At 36.6% G+C, this 13,624-nt stretch overlaps 1 protein-coding gene across 1 annotated transcript in view; it reads left to right on the forward strand.

The window, feature by feature from the left end:
• Positions 1–13,624, forward strand: part of INTS6 (integrator complex subunit 6) — a gene marked incomplete at both ends in the record, with an annotated part of 41,463 nt that overhangs the window by 15,756 nt on the left and 12,083 nt on the right. The window contains 4 exons of the mRNA XM_079543558.1: positions 3,318–3,407; positions 9,690–9,873; positions 10,800–10,925; positions 11,472–11,626. Of these exons, the coding sequence (XP_079399684.1) occupies positions 3,318–3,407; positions 9,690–9,873; positions 10,800–10,925; positions 11,472–11,626 (555 nt within the window). The remainder of the gene's footprint in view (positions 1–3,317; positions 3,408–9,689; positions 9,874–10,799; positions 10,926–11,471; positions 11,627–13,624) is intronic.

A 13,624-nucleotide genomic window follows, 5' to 3' on the forward strand; every position in this document is an offset into this window, starting at 1 on the left:
AATTTGAAACACTTATTTAATGTAACCTGAACAAATTGAGACTCAAATCACCATGGTGTAAATGTAACAATAGAGTTTATAGACTCTGAAATGTTTATATCCTGTCAATGGTTGTAATTTATCCGAAAGCAGAACACAGGAACAGAAATATCTTTGCTTCTACCTTGTTGGAATAGGCCTATATAATGCTAGCTTAAGTAGTGAGCAAGGCTCTTGTTTTCAAAGTTTGCTTATACTGAAGCAGAGTTGTCTTTATATTATTTAATAAATGGGAAACCCTGAATTCTTGTTTTGGAGTTTATGCTATAAGAATGCTAGTTATTTTCAAAAGCATGGTATTTCTAAGATGTGGAAAGTCATTGTTTTGTTGTAATAGCATATTTCAAATCGAAAGGCAATCAAAAATTATGTTTGAGATGAAGTTCTAAAATGTTAACGAACAAACTGCTACAGATCTCTTTAAAAAAAAAAAATAAAAAGTTGTAAATGTCTTTAGGAATTTCATTTTGCCAAACTGAATGAGTTTTGAAAGCTTATTTATAAGAGATTGTTCTTAAGAATGCCTGATAATACTGGCTTTGTATGCCTTTGTGTGGCTAAGTGAGGAGTATGGCTGGAGGGGTCTTAAAGAATTAAGGATATAGACTTTTTTGGTCAAAAACAGTGGGCATGTTATTGATATATTTCTTTTTCCCCTTGGTATATTCTAATTAATTTTTCGTTCCTCTAGATGGAATGTAGATCTTCATGTTTCTAAATTATATGGGGCTGTGAATTTAAGTGCAGCTAGGCAAACTCATGTCTTTAATTCACTGGTGAGCCGTGTAGTTTGGCTTCATTTCATAAATCCTTTCTCATAAGGATAATATGTAGCTCTTTTGATGAACTCGAGGTTATATGGGTAATTTCACATGTGAAGAGATTTCAAGGGAAAGCTTTCCCTTAGTACTTACATAGATATGAAGTATTCTGCGAGAGTGCATTGCTACTGTTTCCACATCTAGCCCTGGTGTGAAAAGAGTTACTTAGTCTGAAATTCTCAAATCAGTTGTTACTCTGGCTATAAATGTGTGTTGCTCTTTTTTGGTTTAAAAAAAAAAAAAAAAAAGCTTTTGTAAATAAGTTGCTATGTTTGCATTTTAGACAGTATCTTGATCATTATCGTGTGAAATTATGAGAGATTAAGGCTGAAGTCACTATGCATATAATCTTCAGACTTTTTCTAGAGGAGGTGCAATTTTTGTTCCTCCTTTAGAATTTCATAATTCTAAGATCCTAAATTTAAGGCTTAAATTTTGGATGGCTAAGATTAGGAGATTATAATTGGGCTACAGAGAAGCACTTAAGATAATAAGGAACTGTAGTTAATGATGTCAGAGACTAAATTTTCCATAATTATATTTAGAATTTGTTGTGGTTTTATGATTTTTGTTACTGGTATTCCACGTCATAACGTCATGTAGTTGTGCCGGAACACCAGAATATTGACCTAGAAGAGTATAACCCATAATGTTCTAAATCTAAAATCTTGTGTTTTTATTCACCTTTTATAATGTGTTGTTGAGCTAGGATGAAAGTATTTTTTTAGAAGTCTATGTTCATGAGAAATATTATTTTCCTTGAGTTAGAAACCCTTTTTCAAATACTATTCCAGTTTCAAAATAATTAGCTTCCTGCTGCTATTTTGCAGTTGTGGTGAAGTTCTAGGAGGAAGTTTTTCACTCAGAGGGTGGTGCCGCACTGGAACAGGTTGCCCAAGGAGGCTGTGGATGCCCCATCCCTGGAGGCATTCAAGGCCAGGCTGGATGTGGCTCTGGGCAGCCTGGTCTGGTGGTTGGTGACCCTGCACATAGCAGGGGGGTGAAACAAGATGAGCATTGTGGTCCTTTTCAACCCAGGCCTCTAGATTCTATGATTCTAGTTGGCAAAGTAACGTAAGTGTTCTTCATAGTTAAATGAGACTAAAAATTCCTCAATTGCTTTCAATTAAAATTACTTGTATTGTAGGAATCCTTAAGTTCATGTAGCTATTTAAATTAGATTATGAACTAGCTTGCCTGTCATAGAAGGAATTGATCTTCACTGTTTAATTTCTGGTTTTGCTTAGGTTTTGTATGTAGTGCTATTCTAAAAGAAAATCTTATAATCTTCACTAAGCTTCAGAAAACAGAGCAAATAGCTTTTTCATTTTTCTGTTGGCCTAAAATAAATTGTCCGTGGTAAAGGTGTTGCTGCTTAAAAATGAATGGCCCTTACCAAATGGATTTCAAATTCAGTGAAGTGATATTTCTGATCTAAACAATCAGTACTTAATACCATTATATATATAAGTGATAATTTAAATGATCTTTTTACTGAAAGCTGTTAATTGTGTTCACTATTTCAGAATTAATTATAATCCTTCATGAGAGAGTTTGTTTATAAATGGTACTAGGCTGTGGGTCTGGCATTATCTTTGCTGTTTTCTGAAGAAAAAATGAGGTGTTAAGCTTGGACGTACAGAATAGGACCCAATAAACAAAAGGTTGTGCTGGCCCTTAGGCCATTCTGTCTGTAACCCTGGCTAGGATATAATGTACTAACTTTTCTTGGAGTGGACACATCTGTGGATTAATTTAGGATCCTCCTTCTTATTCAGAAGGGCCTGAAGACTCCTAGCATACTGGCAATAGATAAAAAGGAAGTACCAATAGCAAACCAAACTTATTTTTGTTATAAATCAGTTGAATGACTTGGTTGGAACACAGAATGCCTTAGATTGTATGTTTGAATCTTAAGTAATTTATTATAGAAGGTTTATTTTTTTCAAGAACTTTCTTGTGAAATTTTCTTGCATGCATGATTGAACTCCTTGAGTGAAAAAGAAGTAGTAGCTACTACTGTTCATTTAAAAGTTTTCCTTAATATATAGGACACTTGTCAACACTAGAATCACTATCACAAGGTGCTGTGAAAATGCTTTAGTTGGTCACGCAGTAATTAAATCAAGTGTAAAATCAACTCTGCAACAGGTAGAACAGGGCATATCTGATTTGGAGAGTAAGTTGGTCCTCTGAATAGCTGCAAGGCTGTCTGAATACTGCTGTACGTGTTATTATTCCAGTCCTCTGTTAATCATTTTTTGCCGTATTTTGTTTGTATTATCTGAGTAGAGATGTGTTGTCTACCTTTCTATGGCCAAACTGTAAAAAGTCTGAGAAACCCATGGAACCATACATGAGAATAACACTTGCTGTTTTGTCAATGACTGCTTAATGAACCGAAACTTATGAATTTGTTGCATCATTTTAAATGAAGTTACTTTTTTCTTTTCTTAGGGAAGAAACCCATTTTTTCTGGAGCCAGCGATAATTATAACAGTTACTGATGGGAGTAAATTAACTACAACAAGTGGAATACAGGAAGAGGTAAGATCTGATCTCTGTTTGCAGTGTACTAAACACAGTTGAATACTGCTTTGAGGAGAAACTTATGATCCTACTGTAAGGTGCATTCATTAATAGCTTAAACTTGCATGTTTTTTCCTTTATCTCAAAGTAATTTTATACAATAGTACTGTCAGAATCTAAATTGCTCTTTTTTCTTATCACGTGACAGAAGCACGTAGTGCAGCTTTGGTCTGTATAGTAGACTCAGTTCACTATTTCTTTCAAGTGAGTTCATTTAAAATATGTTAGTGGAAGAAACTGATTTATTCGAAACGTCTAAATGTTTAACTGATCTAAATGTAAGTACATATAGATCCAACTTAATGTAGTCATTTCCCAAAGAAAATTGTTGCTGGGCAGTATATGAAATACATTGTTCACACACGGCTCTTAAAGTGATTACAATCTGATCAGTAATATCCTTATAATCAAAAGTAAGAGTGGAAGAAATATTTTTCAAGTTAAATCTGTAGTACAGTTTTTAAAGCACTAAAAGGCCTTAATATATTGGATTATCTGCTTGGATGTCTAGCCAACTCAGAATCAGTTAATGCTGAGACACCAGACTGTTTTAGCTTAATGAGTGTACTGAATTATTTCCTTAAAAAGATGTTAAAAAAAAATCAGGAAGGATGGCTTTGTGTGACTGTCTTAGTATCTATTTCATGCAGTAGAAAAACAAAGCTCTAAACTCATTTCCCTTTCAAGGACAAGGCTAATTTTCAAATGCCTGTCTTGAAACTTAAGAGGAGTATTCAGACTTTTTATGTGGTACACCACATTTGAGTATACAGAGTAATTTATCAGACATCATTGTTCATCAGTTTCTTGAACTTCTACTCTGTTAATACTCTATTATATTGCATTCTGATAACACTTACAGAAGTTGCTTGTGTGGAAAGTGATATTTGAGCATTTTTGTAACGTGTTTGACGTAGAAGGAAGACACTTGAATGACTTGATAATTCTATATGGACTACTAACAAATAGACATAGCCAGTAACTGAAAAGGCATGCCTGGATCCAAGACATCAAGTAGGTTATCTTTATAAAACTTCTACTGTGTTTTTTAACCTTCTAAGTTATGAAGTAGAATAGCAACTTCGTGTTAACTGTAATTTGGTGAGCAAGTGTAAAGAGAAGACAAGCTTTCTACAGTATGTAGCAGCACTCTTAACAGCAGAATACTGTGTTTTATTTTTGAAAGATAAAACTGGTCAAATAGTCATGTAAATCCTTCCTTGAGGATGAGCAACTTCAATATTGAATGACAAAGCTGTAAAATCTGGTACTGACATCATGGAGTGAGGGTACGTAAAGGTGATCAGTGGGTACTCAGCCGTGGTGAGGCCGCACCTCGAGTACTGTGTTCAGTTTTGGGCCCCTCACTACAATAAAGACATTGAGGCCCTGGAACGTGTCCAGAGAAGGGCAACGAAACTGGTGAGGGGTCTGGAGCACAAGTCTTATGAGCAGTGGCTGAGGGAGCTGGGATTGTTCAGTCTGGAGAAGAGGAGGCTCAGGGGAGACGTCACTGCACTCTACAGCTGCCTGAAGGATGGTTGTAATGAGGAGGGATTTGGCCTCTTCTCCTGGCAGGACAAACAGGACCTGAGGAAATGGCCACAGGAGGTTTAGGTTAAACATAAGAAAGAACTTTTTGTCTCAGAGTGGTCAGGCACTGGAATGGCTGCCCAGGGAGGTGGTGGAGTCGCCGTCCCTGGCAGTGTTCGAGAGGCGTCTGGATGAGGAGCTGTGAGATTTGGTTTAGTGCTTGTGGTAGCAGTGGTGATGGGAGGATGGTTGGACTAGATGATCTTGTAGGTCCTTTCCAACCTTGTGATTCTATGATTCTAAAGCAAATGCACTCGAGGTTGAAAATTGCACGTGTTCAGCCTTTACAAGAGAAGCCTAAGTGTGGGGGACTGTCTTACTGCTGCCTGCGTGAAGCCAGTAGGAAACATGAAGGTAACTTTTTCTTTCAGGTGGACATTTGCGTTCTTACCAATGAAATTGGCTTTATTACTGTTGTAACATTGTCATTTGCCCTACTATAAGCTGTCAAACTCTATTTCAGAGCCTGAATTCTTGGCTGAATTCTTCAGTTGTCCTTTCCCTCTGGAGTTTAACACTTTGTCTCAGACTAAAGACAAACAGTGCAGTCTATGCAACTCTCATCAGTACCAACACCCATTAAAAGGACTTAAGAATCTCAGTCCTTCAAACACTGACTTCTAATGAACCAGTGCTGAGGTACTGAAAAGTGCCTGCATCAGTTCTACATTCAGCGAGGCATGTTGAACAGATTCTTCCTTTGATTCACTTTTATTCAGTTATAACTTAAGGAACTGAGGGACTCATACTGTTTGAATACCATCATTAATTATAAATCTGATACTATAAAATCTTGGAAGTGGCATTCACTTCTGTCATAGTTCCTCAGATTTGGTCTTTGCCTTTTCCTGATATTTCCCTTAAAAAAATGAAAGGATTTCTTATTCCTCTTTACATTACAAAATGTTATAATTTAATGACTAGTCAATCCAATATCATATTTCTCAAGTTTTGCAGGTTCTGGGATATCTCTCCGCATCTTCCTTCTACATGTACTTCATTTTAGTATGAAGCATTGAACTCCCATTCGCAAGCATGAAACTGGCTTATTGACCCATTGATGTACTGATGCATGATTATGCAAACAGACAGCATCAGTCGTGTTATTTGTCCTCTATATGTTGCCACTGTTATGATTTCTTCCTGCTACAGGAGACTGTTATGGGAGGAATTGGTAATTTTGGACTCTTCATCCCAAAGCCATTGGCATTGCTACATCAAGCCCTTCCAGGATTTGTTTTAAATCCTGGCTGTAATAACTGTGACGAGTGGCAAGATCCTCCTTACTTTCAGCAGTAATTAAGAACTGTAAATACTCAACAATGTTTTTAAAAGTAGCTTTTCCAACTCAAATCTGGGTTTCTAATCAAATTATGCAACAAGTAGGTGATGTATCCCTTTCTCTGTGTGTTCCCATGCTTTCTCATCCAAGTTATTTCTCTTAGCAGTTGGTGGGTTTTCAGTATTTGGTGCCAAGGTCCAGAACACATGAGATGAGAATACTGTGCAACTATTAGCTGGGTGTGCACTTCCTTGTAGTTAACATAGTTAGCATTAGAACAGCAAAATCAGTCATGTCATTGAGACATGTCTCTGTGATCTGAAATTATGTCCTATAGAAGTGGTTTTCTGTTTTAACTGCAAATGATAATACAGAAAATAATAGGAAACCGATGGTGGTGTTTCCTAAGGATCTGAAGTAGATATTCTGAAGGACTCTTATCAGCTGGGCTTGAATCTTGGCTGTTCATCCTACTGTCCTCTAGTGGTGGAATACTGAGTATGCTTGGAATGTTATAGATCTACTTGTCATGGGTACGACAAAAACCTTCAGGAAAAAGTAGAGTTTGTGTATACTCTTACAAATAAGTCTTGAGATAAAAACAAATCTGTTTCCCAATACTAAGTTACAAGGTTATGAGGGCACTTGTGTGTTATTCAACACAGACAACCTTGAAGACCATTGTTGGTAAATAACTTATTTTTCACTTGTTCGTTCTATCTTTCTCTCAACAACCAAAATGAAAGATAAAATAGGAAAAGATGTGAAATGTGCAGGGAAAGAAAATGCAAGCTGCAGGTTTCCGGCTGGCTTTATTTTCTGTTAGGTATGCAGTTGTTGTGGTGCTACGGTAAATACTTGTTAGTTTTGAAGGATTTTTTTGTTTGTTTGTTTCAAAACAACAGCAACAAAACCTATGAACAGTGCTGAGTGTGAAAAGACAGAGCTTAACATTTGTGGAGTATGAAGCCTGGTTTGAATCTACAACTTCTCCAATAACATGGATGTTAAATTTAACAAAATTAGACTGTAGGGAAGAGAGTGAGGACATATGATGTAATACTGCTGGCTTTGCATGTGGTCTTAGATTTTAAAAACATTTCTGGTAGTAATTTGTGCATGTTGCAGTGGTCTGCTGCTGTGACCTGCTTTGTTTTTTTGGGTTTGCTCACTTATAACCAGCTGAGCTGAAAGAAGGTTTTGTAGTCTGAGATGCACTGAACTCAGAATAGCATTGGGGCAGGGTCAGAAAGGAACCTTGTAATGTGTGCTGCCTGGAGAGATATAGTGCTGCTATGGAGGTATGTTTTGCCAAGGAAATGTGCTCTCCAGAACCACTAAATCTTACTCATCTGTTGGCTGAGATCTGTGTTGGAAAGTTTATTGACTCCTAAATAATAGTCCCAATAGATGACTTTGTGGTGCTTACAATTGAATCTTACTATTGGGATTGGACGCTATTTATGAAGAACTTGGCTATTCTTTTAGCTTTAAGTTTCCTTTCTTGAGCAGGTTTTGGGTTCTGTTTGCATAAAAAGGGGGAAGGCATGTATGAATCAGTAATAAGCCACATACATAGCTGAGAACCCCTTGAGCAACTTCCCATCAGACATTTGGGGAAAATGGTGCTCTTCAACAAGCTGTCTGCTTGTAACAGCAAAAACAGATTCAGGAGGAATTATGAGGTGCTCTGAGAAGGCAATATTCTGATTCCTGCTGACATGTTGAATGGCTTTATCTCATTTCTACCTGGCTTTGAGGTTGTATAAAGTAATTATTCTTCGAAGATGGAGGCATGTATTTTTCCTAATATGACATGCTTGCAAATAAATAAGCAGAAATAGTTTGTTTCTGATTTGGTAACTAAGATCTGTGCTTTCAGTTTAAACTTTAAAACAACAAACAAAAGCCCGAAACATTTTCCAACAACTTTTTGCAAACTCCTTAACCAGTCACTGTGAACTAAAATGTATCTTTGGTGGACTTGCATCAAACTTTGAAACTTGATGCTGAAGTAGAGATAAGATGCAGGTTTGGAATTTTTTGAATGCTGTGTTAGAAGGAAAACATTTGAGTTTTATCCTAGCAGCTGTTCTTGGGTTTCTGCTTTTGGGTTTAACCCTTTCACATGGTGAGGTAATGGAACTGTTAGTACTACTTGGCCATTGTTCTGGGGATTTTTTCCTACCCTCGTGGCTACATTGCTTTAATAAAACAAAGATTTTGCTTGTACTGATGGTGGCAACATCTGCTGGGGGTTTGTCTCATTTTTCTGAAACCTGTAATTACTTGTTATAAGCCTAGTTTATCTGTACAGGTTTTCTAGAGTTGATTATTTTTTTAAACTTTAAAATGTTTTGCTCCACTAATTTGTGCATAAGGTAACTGTATGCAAAAGGTGATGTCTTCTGAATGCCTTTTAAAGCATGGATTTGTTTTCTTGTTTCAGTTAACTCTAGTTATAATTGTACAGGAATTTGAGATGTTCTGATGATCTTTGCTTGTTAATTAATATTTTTGCTGTATTATTAGTGAACTGTGTTTAAAGTTGGAAACTCTTGAGTTGCTACTATTTCTATTGGTACCTAAAGCAAAATGAATTATCCCCATCTATTCTGTGTCCATGGGTGGTATCTTTTAATATTAGTAACTAAAAATCATTTAGTTCTTTCCAGATAGAGGCAATACAATGGCACAGCAGACAGTTCTTCCTTGTGTAGATAGCTGTAGCTATTGTTATTGATTATGTATAAGTAAGAACACTTTAGATTTCGGTATTGATTTCAACCTGTTGTTTACTTAGAGCACTGAAAAAGTATGAGTATGACTGAGGGATGTGCCCAACTTAGCTAAAGTCACTCCTTTCTGATGCTATAACATAACCACCACATTGATTTGCTTGAAGTTATTTGGATCAGATTGTCATGGTAGCTGGATTGTTTTCGGCAGCTATACCCAAGTTATGCTTCTTCTCTAGTAGGCTTAAGTTAAAAATACCTTTTCACTTGGCTGTGCCTTTTAACTTGAAGAATCCACCAGAAGATAGCTGACAGTAGGCTTATTCTGCAGAAAATTAGTTCTTACAGATAAAATTCCAAAGAAGATATTCTGTTGATTCTTAAGTTTATATTCAGAAGGTGGTGGTTCCCACTCAGTTTCTGGTTCTCAAGTTTTTGCCTCATCTTGTCCTTAAATTTCTTTGAAGTGCTGATTACATTAAGTTTTGCTTGTACAGTAGCAAAAGAGAATCATAAATAGCTGTGGAAAGGTTATAGCTGTGTTTGTAAGTGGTTATAGATTTGCTATCACTATGTAACTTGATTTATTTTTGAAGTAGCTACTCACAGATTTAAATTCCTTTTCAGCTCCACTTACCTCTCAATTCCCCTCTGCCTGGGAGCGAGTTGACTAAGGAACCCTTTCGATGGGATCAGAGGTTGTTTGCTTTAGTACTTCGTTTGCCTGGTGTTTCATCACCAGAGTCAGAGCAGATGGCAGGGGTACCAGTGGATGACTCTGCAATCACACCGATGTGTGAAGTCACAGGAGGTAGGTGCCCTGGCTTCCTTTGACAAGTCAGTGACTTAGAAAATGAATTGAACGTGGCTTTGTTAATCAGGTATGTGGGGTGAACTCTTACTTGCTGAAAACTCAGGACTTGATTACAGTAAATCTAATGACCCTGATTTAATGCTTCAGATGTAACTTGTCTTGGAAGAATTTGAATCTAATTCCTTTAGCATTTTATTGGAAAAACTTTTTAAAAATTCTCTTCAGTATCATAATTAGAAATTATAGCAGTTGAGTCTGTAGTATATTCTGTCATACTTTAATCAAAGCAAGCCAAAAGTATGGGGAATGTTTAAGATTTTTTTTTAAGGGAACGCACAATGCAATGCAGGATTTCTGCAGTGTAAAATGCAGAGGAATTCTGCAAAATTGTTGCTTTTCTTGCCTTTATAACTCTTACCTGTTAGAAATTATATTCAAATTTGGGCATTAGCTTTTTAATTCCTTTGTAAAATGCTTTGATTGCATGCTAAAACGTGATGATACTTATGATCCATTGCAGAAGGTTTGGTAGAAAGCAAGCAGAAGGATTTTAAACACTCCAAAAGAATCTGATTCAATTACTTCCTGGCTAAACGTAGGCTTGTGCTAAGTAGTGCTTTGACTGAAATTTTTCGACAGTTGTGTTGATGTCTGTCACAAGGGGGAGCCCATTTTCCATGGATTCAACCAGGAATTTGAGCTAATGTCATTAAGGAGCTAGAACCCAAACATTTCAGATAAGATGCAGGTAGCACTATCACTGCTTTACTAGGCTGCCTTGGTCCTTAGAGTGTTTGGCATATGCTTTAAATCAGTAATCTATACCTATTTTGTTAAGTATAACAAAACAGCGGCTTTGAACGATGTAAGTTAAAGTAAGAGCAGAACACTGAGCAACTTCAACATTGGCTATTCTGTTCCAGGTCGATCATACTGTGTATGCTCTCCAAGAATGCTGAATCAGTGTCTGGAATCACTGGTGCAAAAAGTGCAAAGTGGAGTGGTAATAAATTTTGAAAAAGCTGGACCAGACCCCTCGCCGATTGATGGTACTTGATGTCTTTTACACTTTGATATCAGATGACAATGATGATGTCAGTATAGTTTAGTGAAGTTAATATAAGAATTGCAAAACCAAAGGAAAATTTGAAATTTAGAATAGCAGGTATAACTCTGCTGTCCTTAAATTCTCATTCTAAATGTAGCCGTGGTCCATTTTGGGATGTTCCTGGGAGGCTTTTGTGGGATTTTCTAATCTTCCTTTGCTGCAATACATTAGCCCAATAGTCTTAACTGTGTGTATCAAGTATTGTCTTTAAGCATGGAGATATGAAGGTTAACTGGGAATAATAATAGGATGAGAAAGGCAATCTAATGGTTATAAAGAGCTCCAGATAATTCAACTGTGGTTCTGTAAATATCCAATGCTCGTTTTTTCATCATTACTACTTTTTTGCACAAGTGTTTTTTGAAAATAATATTAACTGAAGGAGTATCATCCCTGGGAACGTAGTTCTTGAACTCTTCACAGAAGCTGATAAATGCTCTTTGAGTTTTAATATTATTTTGATTTATAAAGCATTTTTCCTTTGTAGATGGGCAGGTGGATATAACTAGGCCCTTTGGACCCCAGCCTTGGCACAGCTGTCATAAACTCATTTATGTTAGACCAAACCCTAAAACTGGGGTTCCTATAGGTCACTGGCCTGTTCCTGAATCTTTTTGGCCAGATCAGAATTCACCAACGCTGGTAAGTACTGAAGTTAGATAAAATAGAAGGAGGAGTACTCCTGAATTTCCTATCTAATTATTTTTAAGTCTTGAGAGATGTGCTTTATTGGAGCCATTGTAAAAGCTCTATGAACTAAGGAATGTCGCATGAAAATCCATATTGCTGTTATGTTAGATAATTTGCTCATGAACAAGTAACATGGTATTCACTTTGAAGCATTAAGAAAGTGACTGTAGCAGATAAGTCAACCTAGTCTATGCACAGTGTTTCTCAAAACTCTTAAAGTACCAAGCCAGAAATCAGATGGCACTTGGTCTGATAATGGACTACTAAATTTAATTACCTAACATGATGTTAATAGAAAGAAGATTGTGTGATCTTACCAGTTTTGCATCCTTGAGATAGTTCTGTTTGCACTGTAGCTGATGGATGCAATTTCATCTACTGTTTGCTGTAACTTTATTTTTAGCTTATCCCAAGTAGAGAAACTTGCCTTTTTTTAAAGTGCTATCTACAGAATTAGTTTTCCTTGTTCTTGTTTCCATAAATAATATATGCCAGTGCCTTTTGTATGGTATGAAGACTAATCTTTAGTATAAAATATTTCTACTTATCTTTGAAAATCATTAAAGTGGAACTTGTGTGGAATTGTATAATTCTTCCCTGTCTTTCATGATGATTTTTGTTGATTTTTGATCCAAAAGTAGTTTGATTAGCTCACTGAGCTGCCCATGAAAATTATATTATGTTTGCAAAATTTACTGTGAAATACAGGTTGTTGTAGAATGATGCAAGTATGAAATTTTAGTCAAGTTTGTAGATGTGGTGTTGCTGGGATCTGTCCCCATTCCATGAACAAAAAAGCAAACCAATATCATAAATCTTGTAGTCGTTTAAAAAGCAAAAAGCCACTGCACTGGATATTGAAAAAACTGCTGTCAGAAAAAACTGCTCTGCCCTGTGTACTTCTTGTAATCACTACCAGTAACGGTATATCTGCTTCTTTTCACTGTGAAAAATTTCTATGATTTGTCTGCTACTGTGGATCTTGATTGACATTGCTAAAATAGATCTTGCCAAGTGAAGAACTGTCGTTCCAAATCACTGAAAACTTGAAGCTAAATTGCAAGAAGATGTGAAAAAATACTTTGCTCTCGTAGTGTGTGTACCTCTCTCATAACTGCACAAAACATTGGATTACTGCACATGCAGCTAAATTCCTGTAGACATCAATTGAAATTCCCAACTGAACCTTCCCTATGCAATGTGAGGGAGCTACATTTGCTTATAGTGTTTCAAGACTTGTATTTCCTGACTTTTATGACTATATAGTGCTAGAACTTAACATCCTGTTTACTTAAGAATTTGTAGTCACATTTTTCTTTGCCCCTGGTACACTGTGGAGTTATCTGAAATAGGCTACCTCGAAACTGTTTCATATAATGTAGATGGTACAATCAAGGCATTCTTAAATGTATGCGAAAGTCTGCTAATGATTCTGTTGGTACATCAACATGTAAATGGCTGCTCTCACTGCTTTGAGGTAAAAAATAGTTTTGCTGTCCAGTCAAAACTTATGGGACTACTCAAGTCTTAGCATTCAACTTCTTTTGCAGCCTTTTTATTCTTAGTATAACTGCTTCATGGCTTGGTCAGAAACTCCGCCACAACTATTTACTGGAGGCATCTTCTTTCAAGAGAATTGCAGTTCCTTCAATTGAGTGGGCCTCCTGTTTTGTGTGCACTTGGACAGTACAGCCTCCTCAGAGTGGAGATACTCAAGGCAAGACCAGCTCTGTGGACAGATAACATTTGGCTGGCTCATCCTAAATGGAAGAGACTAAAGTTTATAAGCTTGTAGGAAAAATTACTTTCAAGGTGAGGTGTTAGGAAGGTCCAAGAAACTCTGTATTTCCGTAGCTCATCTTACGTATTTATTAGTTGACTTCTTGTAAAGAGACTAAATGGAAGGAGACTTCCCAGGTGAGATCTTCCTCAGATTCTAGTAGCCTTGGA

Source organism: Tetrao urogallus (assembly GCF_951394365.1).
Source record: "Tetrao urogallus genome assembly, chromosome: 1".
In the NCBI taxonomy this organism is placed as follows: Eukaryota; Metazoa; Chordata; class Aves; order Galliformes; family Phasianidae; genus Tetrao; species Tetrao urogallus.